The sequence below is a fragment of the Numenius arquata genome, chromosome 6 (assembly GCF_964106895.1).
Source record: "Numenius arquata chromosome 6, bNumArq3.hap1.1, whole genome shotgun sequence".
NCBI classification, from domain to species: Eukaryota; Metazoa; Chordata; class Aves; order Charadriiformes; family Scolopacidae; genus Numenius; species Numenius arquata.
This window is the reverse complement of record NC_133581.1, coordinates 1,632,548-1,653,680: the sequence shown is the minus strand read 5'-3', so window position 1 is coordinate 1,653,680 and position 21,133 is coordinate 1,632,548. Positions and strand designations below refer to the sequence as shown.

The following is a 21,133-nucleotide window of genomic DNA, read 5'->3' as shown; positions in this document are numbered from 1 at the left end:
CTATTTTTCTGCTGAACATTTCCTCTCCATCACTCTCCCCAGTGCATCCTTCACCTCCTTGTTCCTCAGGCTGTAGATGAGGGGGTTCAGCATGGGGGTCACCACTGTGTAGAAGACGGAGGCCACTTTGTCAAGGTCCTGGGAGTGCCTGGAGCTGGGCCGCGAGTACATGGACGCAGCAGATCCGTAGAAGAGGGTCACGGCGGTCAGGTGGGACGCACACGTGGAGAAGGCTTTGTGTTTGCCGGCGGCTGAGCGCATCCTCAGGATGGTGGCCAGGATGTAGGTGTAGGAGACAAGGATAGTCAGGTTGGTGACAAACAGGTTGAAGCCAACCACAACGAACATCATCATCTCATTGATGGTGGGGTCCGTGCACGAGATGGCGTAAAGCGGGGGCCCCTCACAGTAGAAGTGGTTGATGATGTTGGGACCACAGAAGGACAGCCGAAGTGCAAACCCCGTGTGGATGGTGGCGTTCATGATCCCAGCGAGGAATGAGCCAGCAACCAGCAGCGCACAAACTCTGCTGGACATGGAGATGGCATAGAGCAGAGGGCTGCAGATGGCCACGTAGCGGTCATAGGCCATCACGGCCAGGAGGTAACACTCGGTGGTGGCGAAGACGGCATAGAAATAAAATTGTGTGAGGCAGGCAGGGTAAGAAATGACCTTCCTTTCTGCAAGGAGATCCACGAGCAGTCTGGGGGTGATTGAGGAGGAGTAGCAGATGTCTAGGAAGGACAGGCTGCTCAGGAAGAAGTACATGGGAGTGTGAAGCTGGGCATCCAGCCTGATCAACCCCAGCATCCCCAGGTTCCCTAGCAGAGTGACGGCGTAGATCACCAAGAAGACCATGAAGAGGACAGCCTGGACATCCCTCTGCTCTGAGAACCCTGAGAGAACAAATTCAGCACTGGGGGTGCCATTTCCTTTGCCCACCATCGCGGCAGAGTTTGCTGTGGGAAAGCAGAGATGAGGAGAAACACAGGGTCAGCACCTTCCCGGTTTCCCCACAAACAAATGTTAAAGATACATTTATTTTTATCAGGAATATACAGAAATACAAATCTAAGAGGATGTTGAACAACGTATTCAATGTTTTGTCTCAAAACACGTTTTAACGCAAGCAAAATGCACAATGGCATTTATTTCTGATGATTTTATTGGTTTGATAAAGTCACTTTGCAAATAGAAAGGCTTATTCTACCTCCTGAAGAAGTTCAGAAGCTTGTTACTCATCAGATCCAAAGACATAACCACAGTGATTTATTCTAACATTAGAATAAATTAGAAATCAAAGTCTGCATTTAAAAGAATAATAAAAATAAGTCTCAGAAAATAGAAAGAGAAAAAGCACTGCTGAGGGATAGAGACTTTTTTTTAGATAATTTCCTTTCCTGTCACAGACCAAATTAAAATAAAACTCTAATTTCTTCCCTCCCTTCCTATGAAACTCTGAAATTAAGTTTGAAACAAGTGATTCAGAGCAAGTATTAACCCCCCCTTAAATTATGATGATACCCACGTCATTATGTGATGCCACTAAGTGGAGAAAGACAATGGAAAGAATTTTTAAAGGTCAGTACTGGTGGAAACCCCAACAATGCCACTGTGCTGTTATGAACTGGGGGGAGTAAATGTTGATAATGCAGGTTTTTAAGAAAAAAAAAAAAAAAAAGATAAAATTAAGCTCATCTCTTAAAACAGAAGTTAGGAATAGTCACAGAAATTGCTCACTGAGGACTTTTTTAACTGTTAAACAAGATACAAAATTATACCATCGGAAAGGACCCTTCTGCATGAAGAAGGTTCAACACACTTGCCCTACCTTCACTTAGACATGAGGCTCTCTCAAACCCCGATCGATTAAAACAAACTTTTATATGCCATCCCAGCACTAAGTCACTTGCAGAAACCTTTGCACCCCTCTAAAAGCAACTTGAAGTTTGCCAAATAACCAGGTAGGGCTTCTCTGCTGTAACCTTCATGGCAGGTAGACCTGTCCTCCCATTGGCTTCGTGTAAAAACTGTGTAAAGACAAACCAGAACTTGAGGATGGCAAGGGTTTGGTTTTTTTGCCAGCTTGATAACATACCTCAGAGCACTGTTGCTTTGTAGAGCCACTTCATCAGCTTGTCTAAGCTGCTGCCCTCTCCAGCTTCTGGACAATAATTACGAATTCCTGTATTCTTGATTAAAATAATCATCTGAACTTGAGGGGCTGGTAAGCTCTGCCTATGAACCTCGGTTGGCTTGACTCATAGCCTCAGCTTGTGGCTGCCTTAAATTTGGAAAAGAAGCTTATAAATGCCTGGGTTTCAGATGAGGTGTCCTGAGCTCAGGTGACTATTTCATGTGGAAACTGGCTCCTGCCTCAAGTCCTCTCCTTGCAACTTTTTGTAGCGTTATTTAGGCTAAAACTCACCTGTTCGCTCAGATCTCAGGGCCCTTTTTGGTTTATCAGGGACTCATTATCTCCCAGACCCAAACTTTGTCTAAGAAATAAGCCCCAGTTTCTCCCATTATTGGTGTTAAAAGCAAGAGTGATTTGCCGGTCATGAAGGGCACCAATACTTGATCAAGAAAAGCCCCTGTTTATAGGACTCTTTCATTAAAAGACCAAGGGTTTTGCTCCTGCCCTCCCGGGTTTGTCATGCAGGAAATTTCTCTTGGGAGCTGAAGTCTTCAGAAACAGCTCCTTGAGGAGGAGACTCATAGATAAACACAATTAGTTTCGACAAGTGTAAGCTTGAGTATTTTTTTTCCCCACTTATTCATATGTAGATAAAAAAATGTATACATATATAAATTTATCTCTTGGGACATATAATTTATCTCTTGGAATCACAGAGAATTAAAAAGAACTGGTGTAAGAAATAGAGATTCAAGGATTAGGAGGTAGCTCAGGATGTGGAGAAGTGTTGCAAATGTTACTGGGGAGGGAAAACTATCGAGGAATTCTTCTGCTGCAATTTTTTTTAACATTATCTGGGATATCCTGTTGTTAAAAAACCCGGAGAGTTGCATCCAGGCGTCTGTGAGAGTCACAGACAGATTTATGGAGAAAAGTTGCTCTTTCATTGCTCTTAAAAGAGCAAAACCAACACTAGTATCTGCAATCAGATCTGGGGAATTACTTCCTGGAAAATATAAACCTTTCTTTGGGAAGTTAATTCCTGGTGTTAGTGACCTTTATGTCAAAGCGAAAGCCTGGCTCTGGCACTGTCTTCATCCATTTTTTTCTTTCCAGAAAGCGTTTTCTGGATGCTGAGCGTCCATGCTCAGCTGAATTATAAATTATTGATTAAAAGCTGGTTTCACCTTCTCACTTCTGAGTGGGGTGTTTGAAGGACTCCAAAACATCAGCACGGTGAGGTGAAGCTTTCCCCTTACAGAATGGAATCTGCTTAAATTAATTAATTTATTTATTAGTTAGTTCATGTAAATTTAGTTGATCTGTGTTTAAATTAACTCTTCAGAATGTGCTCTGAGCAAAAGGCCCATTCGCCACGTGACCGTGTCAGCCCCTCACCCTTCGCTGCCAAGCAGCAAGCGGAGAAAACCAGGCGCTTTTTTTTTTTTTTTCCAGAAAAATTCATCTCGCCCTGATGTAGGTGTTTAAAATAGATCAGATGAATCAAAGCCCCCAAAATGCACAGTCGCCTCCAGAAGGGGAACTGGTGGTGACTAAGTCAGCTGTGAAAGCCTACAATTAGACGGGATGACTCCTGGACCGAGATGACTCAAGCCCTGAAACCTGGAAGCAGAAATTATTAATAAGCTGCAGCTGGGGTGGAAAATAAACTTTGGAAAATAGACTTTGCTTGGATGGAGACACATAAGTAGGAGAGGAGATGGTGGGGGGAGGTTTTGGCCAACACTGAGAGTCTTGGAGCCATCTAAGAAGTCGGGCACGTTTGAATACAACATATGGCCAGAAGTTTGGAGGCTTCCTGTGTTGGCGGCTCTTGGGAAAAGCCAAGATTGCTCAGATAACATCTTGAAAGACTGTTCCTGGCCAAGCTGAGTGAATGCTTGTCACAGGGGATAAAACTCCACCGTGCTCCCAGGCAAAGGAGCATGTCATCATGGTGGCTCCAGGCTGGTAGGTGTCCATGAAGGTTGGACTTGATGGTCTTAAAGGTCTTTTCCAACCTCAACGATTCTATGATTCTATGATTCGATCTATGAAGGAGACCCATCCAGGAAAGCAAGATCCCCAGCACAGGGGTCTGTGTGCAACAGATACGAAGCGTGGGGATGGGCTGTTCCCCATAAAGACTATAATTGGACAAATTAGAGAAAATAAGAAATCAGGTTTATTGTACTAAAGTAAAACCTTAGGCAACTACTTAGAAAAAGTTGAAAACAAAGTTATGAAAGACATTGTCCCTCCCCAGAATGTAGTCTTTATTTGGCTTGGGCCCTTCTGCTCTGAGCCACCTCCTTCAGGCCACAGAATTCAGTATTGTTGCAACACTGCATTAAATCCTTTTCAGGAAAAAGTATCAACCGTGCATGTTCAAGCACTGCCTATAGATTTATTTACTCCAAAAGTTTCCCTGACAATGTCTTTTTAGGATTGTCTATCTTTTCTGCTTTCTCTCCTTCTCTCTGACATTCTAATTACAGGTAATTTATTTTTCAAGGGTCCCCAGCATGGAATTAATTCATTAATTCAGACCCTGTGATGTTCAGCACAAGGTAGAGTGTGTCCCATGTAGGGTAACCATCTTCTGCCATGTGTCAGCCTTATTTCTTCTGCTGACTCCAGGTGATACCTGCTTTGGTTTGGTCAGAGCGTGACCTGTGGGAATACGGCCAAGAGAGGAGCTTGTTCACAGTCCTTCTGAGGGTGCTCCTCACCTCCTTGTTCCTCAGGCTGTAGATGAAAGGGTTGAGCATGGGGGTCACCAGGGTGTAGAAGACGGAGGTTGTTTTCCCTTGATCTTCTGCGTTTCCGGAAAAGGGACTGAAGTACAAGAAAGCTGCGGAGCCGTAGAAGAGGGCAACAGCCATGAGGTGGGAGGTGCAGGTGGAGAAGGCTTTGTGCCTGCCCTCCGCAGAGCGGATGTTCCAGATGGTGAGCAGGATGCAGGCGTAGGAGACAATGATGGCCGAGACAGAGGTTGTTATGATGAAGCCAACACAGGTGGCCATCACCATCTTGTTGACCCTGGTGTCGGAGCAGGAGAGCAGCAGGAGGGGTGGCATTTCACAGTAGAAGTGATTGACGAGGTTTGGGCCACAGAAAGAGAGTCGGAGGAGGCCGCTGGTGTGCACAAGGGCGTTCAGGCTCCCAGCAGCATAGGAACCCACCACCAGCCAGACACAGACCTCATGAGGCATGGCAACCAAGTAGTGCAGAGGCTCACGGATGGCCACGTAGCGATCATAGGCCATAATGGCCAGAAGGATGGCTTCCGTGGTGCCGAGAACTGCAAAGAAGAAAAACTGCGTGATGCAACCATTGAAAGAAATGACATTTCTCTCTGCAAGGAGGCCTGACAGGAGCTTTGGCATGATGGATGAAGAATAGCAAATGTCCAGAAAGGAGAGGTGGCTGAGGAAAAAGTACATGGGCACATGAAGCTGAGAGTTGGTCTTGATGAGGACGATCATCCCCAAGTTCCCCACCAGCGCGGTGATGTACATGAGCAAAAAAATCACAAAGAGCAGCTCCTGCAGGTCGGTGAAGCCCAAGAGGACAAACTCGGTCACGCTTGAGTGGTTTCCCCCAGCCATTCTCCTGGTGCCAGCACACGGGAGACAAAGAAAGACAGGGAAGGGGTGAAATAATTTCTCCCAGCGTGTGGGATTACGTAGTGCTTGAGGCTAACACAAAATTTAGTGTTTCCTGCATAAATACACCCGCTTATTTGGAGAAAAAATATGACAGCTATCCTCAGTGGGCAGGTTGAAGATCGAAAATAATATATTAAAAAATAATATAGTGACAAAATAATAGCCAACAGATCATAATACAGGGGAAAAATATCTTAAAGCTTAAATCTTAAAGCTCTGGATGGTCGGTTATGGAAAGAATTCATCTTGCAAAAGATCTTGCAAATTAGGTATTCTCATGAACATCCATATTCTTTCCAATTTGTGGGCATGTTTGGGAAGATTTCATTCCATTTTGAGGAGGTTGTTCTTATTTAGGGGCAAGAAAATACAATAATATCATACCTTATTTTGCCACGTTAATTAATGTTGCATTAAAAAGACAACAGACCACATTGTAGTGAATTTTTTCACTCTGTAGTAATATGTTTGGGTCAATTAACATGAGAGTAGCATATACCTGATGGCAACTTCAGGTATGTGTAGCTTCAAGAGGAAAAAAAAGACCCTTCCAATCTAGATCATACTTACACACCATCTTCCTTGCACCTCTTGGGTCTGCTAATATCAGGAATTTTTAACCAAAATTTGAGTTAGGATTCAGACATACTGGAGTACATGGGGTTTTTTTCCTTCAGGAAGGACCTTAATAACTTCAGTATTGCTTCATGGTGAGGTTCCTGCTTCTGCAGGACACACTGGTTAAGGAAGCCCTTCCCCAACCGGTAAAAAAAAAAGTCTCAAACCCCCTCGAAATCTCACCCTCCCTCTGGTTAATGGCATCTCTGAGTCGTTCTCAGTAAGAGACTCACTGGTCCATGAGCTAAAGTTAAAACACAAGCTCCGCAGGTCTTTCCAGCACCGGGAAGGTTTCCCCACAGCAGCCTCTGATGGGGCTGGCAGATTTAAGCTTTACCCCACGCCCACAGGAGGAACCACCGAAGGGTCCCCTGGAAACAGAGAGAGCCTTCCCCAAAGAGCCTGGGGCAAACACAGAGGTTTCTCTCCCAGGTTTTGGGGGTGGGATCCCCAAGGAACATCAGAAGTGATGCCCCCAGAGCCTGAGCAATTCCATCTGTGTACGCAGTAACGAGGCGTGAAACACAAGGGAATGCATTTTAAATTATCTTTTTCTTTTTTTTTTATTCTCCAGGAACATGGGAGCAGAAAACAAACAAAAAAAAAGCTAACTTTAAGTAATGGATTAATTTAAGGAAATTATTGCTTTGTATTTGCAGTGATCTGTTAGATTAATTTTCTTTTTGTACTATGTATTTCCATAGAGCAGATGTGGATATATTAAGGAAAAAGTGGATCACAATGTGGATATCCGTTTGCCATCGTGTCATTGTTTTCTGGTTGGTTTTTGGGGTTTTTTTTCCCCAAGATAACTTGTCATTTTCCATTTATACTTGAATATGGTGGAGTCTCAGAGCAGGTCCTACCAGCAGCATTTGCTTGGATGGAGCTCTTTGAGAGCCGGTCTCCAAGGGCTGGATGCATCACCTATCCGTGTGTCGGGAGGGTGAACTCAGACTTGGGTAGCTCTCTTCTGGACATTTGCAATTAGATGCAGGAATTTTAGTCGTTCCCTTATTTATTTATTTTTTCCTCCTTTTTTATTCCCTGCTACCCATCTGCTGGTCCCACACCTTGGTGTTCAGTATCACTATAATTTTACTTGCTATATTTTTCTTCCTCTGTTCTTATTTATGGTGGGTTTTTTTTCAAGAGAGATGACTTCTTCTGTTGTCCACCAGAGATGACCTTAAAACATGCACATTGCCTGTTCAAGAAATGAGTATTACTATTTCTTCCCTTCTCACTTCCCTCTTTCTATCATCCTCTCTATCCATTTTCGAGAACCAGCGAGATGATCATTTCTTCAGGACGATTCCTCTTCTGTCACCCTTCTCGAAGCAGCTTTTACTTCTCCATTCCTCAGGCTGGAGATCAGATGGTCATGGCAGAAAGCCCCTTGACCCACTGGCCAACGTTCTTCCTGGGGTGCTGGTGAGTGTCTCTGCGGCAAGGATGTATTGATGGTTCATCTTCAACTTGGTGGCCACCACAGACTCCATGTCCCTCTCTGCCAAGCTGCTCTCCAGCCTGTCTTGGTGCCTGGGGCAATTCTTCCCCATGGGCAGGATTCTGCATTTTTTCCCTTTTTGAAGTTTGTGTGATTCCCATCTGCTCATTTTGGACCAAAAAAAAACCACCTCCCTTTGAAAAGCCATTTTGCACCATGTGCTTCAAAATTAAAATATCCCAAGTTTGGATGGGTGCGTGGGACCTCCTTACCTGGTGGGTCATGAGGAACAGGCAACACATGGCTGGCATCTTGCATCTCCTTTTGCATTGGCAATTATTATCTGCTAATTGCTTTGGAGCTCCTCTCCTCTGATTGGGCAGGAGCTGGTACAGCTGCATCCTCGGAAAGGTGTTTTAGCTTGTCCCCTGAATGCTCCAGGACTCTAGATGCAAACAAGTTTCCAACTGGAATTCACTTGACTTAAGAAAGCGGAAATAAAGCAATCAAAACAAAAAAATCAAAAGCGCTGAGCAAATACTGCCATTTCAGGGGCAGGAGCCACCTCCCCTCATTTGGATATTCGGTGATTAGAGTTGGGAATCACCTCAAATGTCTTTAGGGGAAGGACTTATCTCCTTAACTTTAAATAAAGACCATGTCACCTCCACACCTGGGCTGGGTACAAAGCAGACACCTACTTTTTGTCAGCTGAAGAGATGGATAAACTCTGCTGATTGCATCAGCCAGAACCTCGTTAGCTGTAACGAGACCTTAACTCGCAAACAGACACTCAGATTTGGGTCTTAATATGAGGCTGAATCAAAGAGGGTGAAATGAATCCCATCTTGGAGTTCTCCTCTGGCTGGTGGGTAAAAAAAGGCACAGAAACAGAGAAATGTATTTATTTTTTTTTCCTTTGATTTAAAAAGGAATCAAAGAATTGGGCTTCAAATGTGTAGATCCTGCTCTGGGGTGGTGACTCCTCTCTATCGTGGGAAATCCAGATCTAGGTGAAGACCCAGGAACCAGAAGGACATCTCTTTTCTACCCAGGTTAGCTGGAAACTGAGCTACCTTCAGTTTCCCTTAGTACAGAAGTGAAAGGGTCACTTACTCCCTGTAAAATTGATGGCCAAGTTATCTCTCTTTTACATTATAGATATTATAATGGTTTATTTTAGACATAGTTACCACCCTGCAGCAAAAAGCCCTCCTGAGGTCCCAGTGGAAGAAGCAAGGAGACCCCATCCAGACACCAGGGAACTCCTCTCCATGTCTGCCTTTGCCACCCTTCACAGCTTGGAAAGAGATTTTTGAACCCAAGAAAGAGAAATTTGCATTTTCCACCTGCCTTGAGAAAGGGGGAAAGTGAGAAGGGGAAGGTTGGGTTGAGCAAGGACAGAAAGACACGTGGGGCAGGACTGACCTCAGGTGGTTTCAGCCACCTGCGGTGTCAGCATGAGAGAGTCACCCCCAGAAATGCTTCTCTGTATGATAAAATGTGGATATTTGAGGTGAGGTGGATGATGTTTTAGAGGATACAGACTAATGGTGGCACTGAGAAGGGCTGGTTTGGATGTTGTTAGGTGCAACGTGTGTGTTGGAGATGTCCGTGCTCGGTTTCATGAACATCATCTGAGGTGAAGGAGATTAATGAGGATGAGGAGGTGGCCATCCAACGTGTGAGATGGTGGCAATGGGACACAGCAGCCACCTCCTTCCCCCTGCCTGAGGCGGGTGTAAACGACTGCGGTTGGATCTCCTGAACCCTTTGAAAGACATCGAAGCGATTTACCGCAACCAACTGCTCGTTTCTACAAAGCACAAGCCACGCTATCGGTTTCTTTTCCTTTCACGAGCACCAAAAATCTCACTTCCTGATACTCTTGGCAGCAGCATTCACCGGTGGTTTATGGTGAAACGGTCAGTCTTTTTTTTTTTTTTTTCCGAAAAGAATTCTTAAAAAAGGCTATTTTTTTTTTCTTTAGTGACAAAATTCAGATTAATTCTAAATACTTACTTGTTTGCTGGTGCTTTCCCCCTTGTTTTCTCTCTTGCCTGCACAGGAGCTCCCATGGCCACCTAGAGAAGTTTAGGGCAGGTGGACCGTGCTCAGCAGCTTCATCTGATGACGGTTGGACCGCTCGTGAGCTTGGTGCCTACCCTTTGTTAATCATGGGTAGAACTGGTGTTAAAAATAAATACATAAATAAAAGAGTATTTTCTCGTATTTAAAAGATGAGTTCACATAGTGCTTAGTGACACGGTTTAGTAATGTTTTTTTGTCAGACTTAGGTTGATGGGTGGACTAGATGATCTTAAAGGTCCCTTCCAACCCAGACAATTCTATGATTCTATGAATTAGTCTCGTGGCTTCCGGTTCCTCATGTTTGAATAAATTAGGGAAATTTTTGTGGCAGCAGCAGTATGGAGGGCTGCGGGAGGAGCTCTGGCCTTGAAAGAGTGATGAACCTCCTCGGCTTTAAATGTCTGGACGGGGCAGAGTGAATAAAATGGTGATAAAAAGGGTGATGGAGAGCAGCGGGAGCAGCTCTGGGTGCATCGTGGTGGGTGCTCCCTCTCCCCTCCATCACTCTCCTGGAGCCACGCGGGGAGTTTCCCACCGCTCTCATGGTCAGGTGCTGACCCCAAAGGAGTCAGTGAGGACCGTCAGACACAGCAAACCCCTCCTCTCCTCAAACCCAGCAATTCCTGCTTATGCAACGGGCAGAACGCTTTCGGTTTTGAGAGCAGGAAGCCACATGGAGCAGAGCCACAGCGCTGCACCCACAGACTTGTGTTTTTAAGACACTGAGGGCTCGTGTTCCCAATAAGCCCCCCACATCCTGGGCTGCATCCTCAGCAGGGTGAGGCGGGGGGATTCTGCCCCTCTGCTTCGCTCTGGGGAGACCCTCCCCACAGTGCTGCATCCAGCTCTGGGGCCACCAACAGCAGAAGGACATGGACCTGTTGGAGCAGGGCCAGAGGAGGCCATGGAGATGCTGGGAGGGCTGGAGCCCCTCTGCTGTGAGGACAGGCTGAGAGAGTTGGGGGGGTTCAGCCTGGAGAAGAGAAGGCTCCGGGGAGACCTTAGAGCCCCTTCCAGTCCCTCAAGGGGCTCCAGGAAAGCTGGGGAGGGACTCTGGATCAGGGAGGGGAGCCATAGGATGAGGGGGAATGGCTCTAAACTGGAAGAGGGGAGATGGAGATGAGATGTGGGGAAGAAGTTCTTTGCTGTGAGGGTGGTGAGAGCCTGGCCCAGGTTGCCCAGAGAAGCTGTGGCTGCCCCATCCCTGGAGGGGTTCAAGGCCAGGTTGGAGGGGGCTTGGAGCAACCTGGTCTGGTGGGAGGTGTCCCTGCCCAGGGCAGGGGGGTGGCACTGGATGATCTTTAAGGTCCCTTCCAACCTAAACCATTCTATGGTTCTATAAAACATCAGGTGATGGTGTAGACAAGACCAGCTGGACCCCCTGGAGACGTGTGAGATGATGGAGATTGGAGAACCTTGCTCACTGTGGCTGTGTCCGGGCTCTCATCATCATGAAACATGCAGTCTGCGTGGAACGTGAAATAACGATGGCTAAATGCAGTTTTGTAACCCATTTCAGGGACACAGAAAGGATACGGGAAGGAATTAATAATGTCATATCCTTTTTGACTTGATGCCACCAGCTTCATGCACTTTGTGTTGCAGATGAGGGAAAAATCTGGGACTTTCTGTCGTGAATTTGCAACATGGGAAATTCCAGTTAGAAATAAAAAGGAGGAAAAAAATCCTCTCTAAGGCTGGTTCAAACACTGAAAGAGGGGCCGAGGAGGGTGTGAAACCTCTGCCCTGGGTGGTCCCCAAGGCTCAGGGGGTCTGAGTTGTCCCTAGTGGATGTGGGTGGCTGTACCCCTGAGGTCCCTGCTGATAAGGGTGGAATGGGAGGGCAAACAGCCTGGGAGGACATTTGCCCCAGGCTGATGGCACCAGCCAACAGTTTTCTGGATTAAATAATAACCAGGGCGTTATCAGGAAGCTTTGGGAACAAAGGAGGATTCCGCTGATTGACCCTGGATGTCTGTTAGTTGTTGCATCGTTAATTAGTCAGCAAACCACTTTGATCCTGGCTTGATTTAATCCATCTGAGCCCTTTCTCCCTCCAACCCAAGTTACTACATGTCTCTAGGAGAGCAGTAGCTCTAAGCCAGCCCTCCAACGTTCAGCATGGTCCTGACAGTGAGACAATTCCCAAATTGGAGTATTTTGGTGTGTGTTTGTTTTTTTTTTTTCCCATGTGTGTGAGGTCTGTGCAGCTCTCTCTGCAGGACGGCAGCAGGAGAAAGCACCGGGGCAGGGAATGGCATTGTACCTGGAGATCATGGCTTTTATTGCTGTCAATGGGGAGACGGAAACCAAAGGTGTGGAGCAGGGGATGGGGGTTCCTTGATAGTATCTGGGGGGTGGGGGGGATTCATCACTAACGCACCTTAAAACACTTTCAAAGTGCCTTCATTCAGAGCAGAGGTCACCCGAACACCAAAATTTAACTTAATTTTTTAGCTGGTTAAGATTTAAATGAGATGTGCGGTGCTGTTAATCATTTAACGAGGTTTGAGGGTGAAAAAGAAAAAAAAGAAAAAAAAAAAAAAAAAAACCAAAAACATTTCCTGGGTGGCACGTCAGTTATTTGCTGTCGTCTCTATTTTTCTTGATAAAGGTGTTGGCATCCTGAGGCTAATTATTACGGCCCTCGATGACTTTACAACGCTGTCTTGAAATGGAATTTCATTCCGTGGAACAGTAGAACGCACCCTGAGTTTTATCCTGATTTATCACCCTGTTTATCCCCATTTGCCGAGCGAAAAGGGGGAGCAACACATGGCACAGCTGGTAGTTCTGAGTACAGAAAATTGCAGAAATTTTTGCCGTATTCTTCTGGTTTAATTTGGCCTGATACATGGGATTGGATACATGGTAGAGGGAAAAACTTTAAATGAGGAGTAGTTCTCTACCGGTGTCTTCATTAGGTTAAATTAACTACTCAATATAATTATCGACATTTGGAGAACTGAGTGAAACCCCTCACGGCAGGGGGTTGGAACTGGATGATCTTTAAGGTCCCTTCCAAACCAAACCATTCTATGGAACTCTTTGTATCCCGAACCTGAGGATGTTGAATCAACCAGTGAAGCTTCTAAGTCAAAGTGCAGAAAACCCCCCAAATGTTATAAATCTGAGAAATTTAATCAAAAACAGACCACATCACCCATGTCTCCATTCTACCTGCCCGTAAATTCACTACATTCTAGATCATTTTGATTTTGCGAGTCTCCTCAGAGCCTCCTTCACCTCCTTATTCCTCAGGCTGTAGATCAAAGGGTTCAGCATGGGAGTCACCACGGTGTAGAGCACCGCGGCCCATTTGTCTTCTCTTGAGCTATCTGAGCTGGGCTTTAGGTACATAAAAAGCGCCGTCCCGTAGAAGATGCTCACAGTGGTGAGGTGGGAGGTGCAAGTGGAGAAGGCTTTGCACTTGCCCTCGGCTGAACGGATGCTCAGGATGGCAGAGATGATGGCCACGTAGGAGACCAGGACAACCAGGCAGCTGGACATACCGAATAAAGAGGCTGAAGTTCTCAGGATAAGGCGGCTGAGGGTGGTGTCAGAGGTTGAGAGCGATATCAGAGGGGAAATGTCACAGAAGAACAGGTCAAGGACGTTGGAGCTGCAGAAGGATAAACTGGACATGCCCATCGTCTGCCCCACACCATTGGTCAACCCCACGAGATAGGACCCTATCACCAGCTGGAGACAGCATTTTGGGGACATGACGAGGGTATAAACCAGGGGGTGGCAAACGGCCGTGTAACGGTCATACGCCATCATAGCCAGCAGGAAGCACTCAGTCATCCCAAAAAGGTCATAAATGAAGACCTGGGCCATGCACCCAGCGTAAGCAATGCCCTTCTTCTCAGACAGAAAGTCAACCAGCATCTTCGGGGTGATGATGGTGGACGAACAGAGGTCCACAAAAGCCAGGTTGCCCAGGAAGTAATACATAGGGGAGCGGAGCTGAGGGCTGGCCCTGATTAAGGCGATCATCCCCAGGTTCCCCAGGATGGTGAAAAGATAGATGAGAAGAAACATCAGAAAGAGGGTGAGCTGAGCCACCGGGTCCTTGGTGAACCCCGTTAGGCTGAACTCAGTCACTGGGGTGCAATTGCCCCCTGCCATCAGCTCGATGGTGCTTTCTGTGGGAACTCCTTGCTGGAGGTTTCTTCTACAACAGGCCGGTACCTCCCGGGTGGAAAACCCTCTCTGCAGTGGGACCTGCTTGGAGACAATCACACAAGAGCTAAAGGGGGCACAGATCAAGTAGAAACAGCTTGCCCAAAAGTCCCATTGCAGGGTGGGTAAAACAAAGGGGGCAAAGCTTTGCTCCAGCTGTAAAATCCCACAGCACAGGGTGGTGCGTGGTCCTCTGGCTTCCTCCTGGATGTCCAGCAACCACCTCCGTGGAAAGCCATAGGGGAGGTAACAAACCCAAGTAGCTTTACCTTGCATTCAGTCCCTCAAGCTTGTGTTCCTTCTGGGACTCCGAGATCATCCAGCTCCACCTGAAACACAGAGAAACGTGGTGCTTCTACAGTGCAGAGATTGATTATTCATCCTCTCCTTGGCATTTTCCAACCCGCTTCTTCCCCCTTTGCTGGGGCTTCTTCCAAACCATGAAACCTTACATGGAAGTTTATACTGGGTTCTTGTCCCGGTTTGAAGTAAAACTGAACCGATTTTCTGTTCTGTAACTTTACATCCTAGCTAGGCCTCCTCTAACTCTCTGAAATTAACAGCATATTGTGGAGAAAACTGCTCGTTCTCAGAATGATAAGCCCAATGTTTGTGCTCCGTGCCAAGGGATGGTGTGCAGGGAGGCCCTTGCTTATACTTACTGCTATAACAACCAAGGGCAGCCAATTTCCTTATTTGCCCCCTTAGGGGGTCGGAAACGGAAAAAACGTAAAGGAGGTCACATCGGTGGGGAGGAGGGGACAGGAGAGGTGACCCAAACCTGACCAACTGGGGTATTCCATCCCATCTGCCCCACGCTCAGTATAAAGGCTGAGGGATCAAAGGGTCAGCCCCTTCCTGCGATGGCCGACGTCCAGAGAGGACTCTGTCTGTTCATCTGCTTTTGATCCCGATCCGTGTGTTCCTGACTCCAGAGCTGGAATCCAGTTCCCATCCGTCGCTGAGTCCAGTCTGGGACTTCCCCAGTGCCTGCCAGTGACGTGACTGTCATCCTGGGAGCTTGATATGGTTTTGTATATATTGTATCTATTTCATTATTTTCTTCTTTATTTTTATTTTAGTATTAATTCTTCATTAAAGTAGTTTAGTTCATTCTAAACTTCTGAATCTCCTTATCTCTTTCTCTCCTCTCTCTCTCTTTTGGGGGGAGGGGGAGAGGGGGGGGAAGGGCCATCTGTCGGTCCAGTTTTGGTAAATTCGGCCGAAACCACGACAGTTCTCCTCCCTCCTCACGCACTGTTTTAGCTATAAAAGCTTTTTCTACATCTTTAGCCTGTTCCTAGAGCCTTCAAATGGAAATAGGCAACCCCCAAAGCTGAGCAATCTCTCTTGAAAATATTTTTTGGGGGGAAAAAAATCATCTTTTGGACCTGCCTCATCTCAGCAACGGTTAGCTGCCTAAGTGTCCTTTAAAGGAAAGCTTCTGGTCCTCATCCAGGAGCCCTTTGCAGTCAAAAGGAAGGGGAGAGGAAGCCTCCTGGGCCTGGTCTCCACCAGGGTGATCTCCAGGAGCCCAGCACTGGAGCTCCAGCTTGGGCTGAGAGACGCTGACCCTCACTCAGATCTCAGCGCTCAGTCTCTGCCCCCTTCCTAATGCTCTTGGAGATGGATGTGAAGACGCATGTGCCTGAAGCTCTGCAGGAGAGCTTGGAAATAAAGTGCCGTCAGCAAACACCCTTACTATTTCACATAATTTGGGGATTTGGGGATTTTGAGCCCCGGGAGAGTGGGAAAGCCCAAAGCGGGTCATTATTTTTTCTCTGCACTTAGTTTGGAGAAGTGTGCCCAGAGGAGATGACCTCAGCTTGAGTGAACGACAGGGCTTTGGGCTCTCTTCAGAGCAAAGCACAGAACAAAGCCCCATTTTCACGACCACTTTTTGAACATTTCAGAGACAGCAGCAGCCCCACAAGCACCGTGTTTGACATTATCACACCAGGAAGCTGAGGGGGACCTCGCCAATGGGGCACAGTCCTGTAGGGGTTGAGCCAGGGCTGGTCACAGCGCCCATCAGCAGTCCCAGGCACCATGAATGACCCACCTTTCCACCCACCTTAAATACCTTCTTTTCAAACCATAGCTCCTAAGTTTGGCTGCAAGGAGCCAAGAGAAGACCATGGTGACCTTGCTAAAGTTGACGTAGATGCCATCCACTGCTTTCCTTTCCATCCACACAGCCATCATCTCATCACCCATGGACACTCAGGTTGGCCAAGCATGACTTGCCCTTGGTACATCCATGTTGGGTACTCACGGTTCCCCTCCTGTCCTCCCTCTGCCTGGAGAGGGCTTCCAGTGGGGTTTGCTTCTTAATCCTACTGGGGATCGAGGCAGCCCACAGTCCTGGTGCCCTCCGTCTTGGTGATGACTTTCTTCCACCCATCATGTTGGAAATGCACCATCCAAAAGGGCAAAGGAGAGCCTGAGGGAGAGGTGTCCAAAACTGGAAGGAAGGTGATGAGAAAGATGAGATAAGGAGCATGAAGAAGCACCTAAAGGGGCAGCAAGTGGGGGAAAGGGCCCTTCTGAAGATACAAAGGGAAGTTCTAGGGCTGTCCCTGTCTCCAGTGGCTCTGATGGAGGTTCCCAAGCCCAGCAGGAGAGGTGGTGAACCTCTTTCTACAGCACTCAGCAAAGGTGAGTGCCAAGGTCAGCAGAAAACACTGTGGGATAAGGTCGGACGATGTATTTTGGATGTATCAATGGATTGAGAGCAGCCCTGCGGAGAAGGACTTGGGGGTGTTGGTGCACAAGAAGCTCAACATGAGACAGCAATGCACACTGGCAGCCCAGAAAGCCCCCCACACCCTGGGCTGCATCCCCAGCAGCGTGGCCAGCAGGGCGAGGGGGGGGATTCTGCCCTTGGTGAGACCCCCCCACCCCAGTGCTGCCTCCAGCTCTGGGGCCACCAACAGCAGAAGGACATGGACGTGTTGAAGCGGGGCCAGAGGAGGCCACAGAGATGCTGGGAGGGCTGGAGCCCCTCTGCTGTGAGGACAGGCTGAGAGAGTTGGAGTGGTTCAGCCTGGAGAAGAGAAGGCTCCGGGGAGACCTTGGAGCCCCTTCCAGTCCCTCAAGGGGCTCCAGGAAAGCTGGGGAGGGACTCTGGATGAGAGAGGGGAGCCATAGGAGGAGGGGGGAGGGTTTGACACTGGAAGAGGGGAGATGGAGATGAGATGTGGGGAAGAAGTTCTTTGCTGTGAGGGTGGTGAGAGCCTGGCCCAGGTTGCCCAGAGAAGCTGTGGCTGCCCCATCCCTGGAGGGGTTCAAGGCCAGGTTGGAGGGGGCTTGGAGCAACCTGGTGTGGTGGGAGGTGTCCCTGCCCAGGGCAGGGGGTGGCACTGGATGGGCTTTAAGGACCCTTCCAACCCAAACCATTCTGTGATTTCATGATTTTGTAGAGTGGGAATTAGCTCAGACTCAGACATCCCTGACCCACACCCTTCGCTGAGCAGCGAGTGGGGCAGCAGGTTGAAACCTGCCAGAGCCAAACACGAAAGGAAAATAAACCTCCCATGGAGTCCCACCACAGCTCGGCCAGAGCCAGGCTCTCCCTCTGCTCTTGGCAAGGAAAAATGAAACAGGGCCGGGTTAGACATCACCTTGGACACTGAGAATCGGTGTTTTACAGACTCAGAGCCAGAGGTTGCCCTTCCCTGACGATGCCCTGGGCAGCATTTGGGGTTTAAAACCCTTCCAGGGCCACATCCTTACCTTTACTCTTCTCTCCAGCAGAAAAAAATCAGTGGTGAGATGCCCAGGTCCGGTCCTGCCTGGGACTGAGTCCCCCCCTCCATCCTCCTCCTCCTCCTCGCTGTCAGCATTGCCTCTCGCACCTCCTCATCTCCCAGCTCGATACCGGCCCCGCGGCCACGGCCAGGCTGACAGCGGGAGATGGATGGGGCCGAGCTGGCGCCGCAGGACACGTGCGAGGATGCGACAGACGCAGGGGGGGCTTGGGGACATGGCCCCTCCCAGCTTTGCATCCCTCCCGGTCCCAAAACCCAGTGTTGCCCTTGGCCACCTGGCACCCTCTGGGGACCAGAGGGGTTCCTCTCTGTTATGGTGGCCACGGGAAGGATTTAAGCGCCCACACCAAAGTAGAAGTGAAGGCTGAGCCCCACTTTGGAGAAAAAAGCCACCTCTGTGCAAAGCAGGGAGGGATTTCAGCCCAGTGCCACCATCACCAGGGTACCACAGGGGACAGAGCACCATCAGCATCCCCGTGGGGATGTCCCCTGATCCCTCCAGACCCATCTCCAGAGCCCCAGCATCCCTCATCCCACCCGAACACACTCCCGTGGTGTGCAACGAGATGGTACCTGTGGCCTTGTTCCAGTTTGGAGGGGAATGGAGGGCTCCGGAGCAGCCCCTCTGTTTCCCCCCCCATACAGCCCCCCATCCCTCCATCTGTCACCTCCCCACACACATCCCTTGCCCCCGGCAGCACCGGCGCGTCCCCATCCATCTCCCGCTGTCAGGCCGGTATTGAGCATCCCTCAATGGGAGGTGTGGGGTGGAGGGGGCAGGACTGGGGGTCCCGGGGGTAGAGGCAGGGATGGGACCAGCATTTGGGATGGGTGCAGGAGAGGGGAGAGCCCTTTTGCCCCCCTCCCCGGAGCCGCAGAGGCTTTGCAGGAGCGGTCGGCACATTGCGGATGCCTCAACACCTTGCCATGGATTTTAATACCGGCTGTTAATGGGAGGCTGCCGCTGCCCAGGGGAGGGGGGTCAGAGCAGCCCCCATCTCCCCCCAACTCAGACCTGACATGAAGGGGACAAGGAGACCCCCAAGAAAGTCCTCCCTCCCCAGCCCAGGGCACCCCAAGATCTGGCTGGGGTCCAGCGGTGGTCCCAGTGGTCCCATGGCCACCACTCACCTCCTGTCCATCATCATCATCGCGTCAAGGCACGAAGGCAGGTTGAGGAAGGGGGCTGTGCTCCGGCCTCCGCATCTCCACCCCCAAGCTGGGGCATAAAAGCCCCCGGCAGGCTGGGGGGGGGACAGTCTGGAGCTGGCGCTGCGCTGGGAGGGGGCTGCCTGGGGGTCCCCACCACCACCACCGAGCTGGGGGACAGAGCCACGGACGCCTCCTGCCCACCCGCTGCACCCATGGCAGGTAAAACCCACCCACGGCAACGCTCCCCCAGACCCAGCACTGGGGTCCCACGGTGGTTTTGGGGTGCGGTGGGTCACAATGGGGGGGGTTAAACCCCACTACAGTGTGTGTGGGGGGTCCGCCCACTCCATCCACGGAGGGAGGATGCGATGGGGTGGTTGGTGATGCACGGGGGTCTGCTCCCACATGTGGGGTGCAGGACCCCCCCAAAACCCCCTCAATCCCTCCGCAGCCTTCCCGGGGGGGCCGGGCGAGGGGCCCCCCTGTGGCACTGGCCTCGGGTGGGCAAGCGAGGGGCTGGGGGCCGGTGGCAAGAACCGGCGGGTGTGCCATGCCACGGCACGGCTGGAGATGGGCAGCCTCTGGGAGGAATTCAACCGCCTGGGGACCGAGATGATCGTCACCAAGGCGGGCAGGTAGGGACCGCAGTGGGGCTGGGGGGGGGAGGCGGGGGGGCTTCCAGGGTCGGGGGGACACCCCTTTCCCACCCCCTTTCTCCCCATAGGAGGATGTTCCCCACCTTCCAGGTGAAGCTGTCGGGGCTGGACCCGTTGGCCGACTATGTCCTGCTCATGGACTTCGTCCCGTTGGATGACAAGAGATACAGGTGGGGACGGGGATGCTGGGGTGGAGGGATGGGGGGGCCGCATCCTGGTGGTGCTGAGCCCCCCCCCCCGCCATCATCCCACAGGTATGCCTTCCACAGCTCCTCCTGGCTGGCGGCGGGACGTGCCGACCCGGCAGCCCCCGGCCGTGTCCACTTCCACCCCGATTCCCCGGCCAAGGGGGCGCAGTGGATGCGGCAAATCGTCTCCTTCGACAAGCTCAAGTTGACCAACAACCTCCTGGACGACAACGGCCACGTGAGGACCCGGCCCCGGGGTGGGGTGGGGTGGGGGACACCACGTACCCCCTTCCATGGGGTTGTCCTGACCACCTCCCCTCTCGCTTTCCTCGCCGCCTCCCCAGATCATCCTCAATTCCATGCACCGCTACCAGCCCCGCTTCCACGTGGTCTTCGTGGACCCCCGGCGGGACAGCGAGCGCTTCGCCCACCAGAACTTCAAGTCCTTCAGCTTCCCCGAGACCCAGTTCATGGCGGTGACGGCTTATCAGAACCACCGGGTGAGCCCCGGGCTGGGGAAAGGGGGGGGGGGGGGGGGGAACAGGGGACACCCCGATATGTGTGTGTGTGTCCCCCATCCCAGGGACCCCCTGACCCCGCTCCCCGCTGTAGATCACCCAGCTGAAAATCGCCAGCAACCCCTTCGCTAAGGGATTTCGGGATGGCGAGCCCGAGCAGTGGTAAGTTCGTCCCCCCCCCGCCCCAAAAACCACCCCGACACCACGATGAGGGGCTCCTTGCCTTCCCCTGAGCTCCCCCCCCCATCTCTCTCGCAGGTGTGGGGTGCCAGCAGGGTCCCTGCTGGGCTCCTTGCCCCGTGCCCGGGCCACCGCGCTGCCCTCCCGCCCCGAGAAGCCAGAGAAAGGTAGGGGGGCCGGAGGGGGGGGTGACCCTCTCTTGCTGTCTCTCCCCCCCTCAGGGGCTCCCTGCAGCCGCGGGGCACTGGCCACCGCCATCACCCCACAGCCGGCCCCACCGACGGCTCCCCCCGAGCTGCCCGTGCCCCCCTTCCAGCCCCTCGCCTGCCCCCCCAGTATCTACGTGGGGGCCAAGCCCCGTGCCCTCCCCTACCCCCTGCCCGCCTTCCCCCCCCTCAGCACCTACGGCACCGCCGCGGCCCCCGCTTTTGGCTACGGGCAGCAGTGATGGGGGGCACCCCATGGTGTCCCCCCACCCCAGAACCCCCCCGCCGGAGGGGATGGCGACGCAGAGCTG

At 50.6% G+C, this 21,133-nt stretch overlaps 4 protein-coding genes across 4 annotated transcripts; 1 reads left to right on the top strand and 3 right to left on the bottom strand.

Moving 5' to 3' along the window:
• On the bottom strand, nucleotides 1-994 carry LOC141465684 (olfactory receptor 5AP2-like). The gene has a single exon (XM_074149246.1). The coding sequence runs from the start codon at nucleotides 943-945 to the stop codon at nucleotides 1-3; it is 945 nt and encodes a 314-aa protein (XP_074005347.1). The 5' UTR covers nucleotides 946-994.
• A 3,761-nt stretch (nucleotides 995-4,755) lies between these two features.
• Nucleotides 4,756-5,748, bottom strand: LOC141465670 (olfactory receptor 5J3-like). The gene has a single exon (XM_074149229.1). The coding sequence runs from the start codon at nucleotides 5,746-5,748 to the stop codon at nucleotides 4,756-4,758; it is 993 nt and encodes a 330-aa protein (XP_074005330.1).
• A 7,426-nt stretch (nucleotides 5,749-13,174) lies between these two features.
• LOC141465675 (olfactory receptor-like protein COR4) lies at nucleotides 13,175-14,098 on the bottom strand. The gene has a single exon (XM_074149233.1). The coding sequence runs from the start codon at nucleotides 14,096-14,098 to the stop codon at nucleotides 13,175-13,177; it is 924 nt and encodes a 307-aa protein (XP_074005334.1).
• Nucleotides 14,099-16,653: 2,555 nt separating this feature from the next.
• On the top strand, nucleotides 16,654-21,064 carry TBX10 (T-box transcription factor 10). Its single transcript, XM_074148681.1, has 8 exons — nucleotides 16,654-16,810; nucleotides 19,003-19,293; nucleotides 19,526-19,709; nucleotides 19,799-19,900; nucleotides 19,985-20,156; nucleotides 20,263-20,418; nucleotides 20,531-20,598; nucleotides 20,695-21,064. Exons 1-8 carry the CDS (start codon nucleotides 16,654-16,656, stop codon nucleotides 21,062-21,064), a joined length of 1,500 nt encoding a protein of 499 aa, XP_074004782.1.
• Nucleotides 21,065-21,133: the final 69 nt, after the last annotated feature.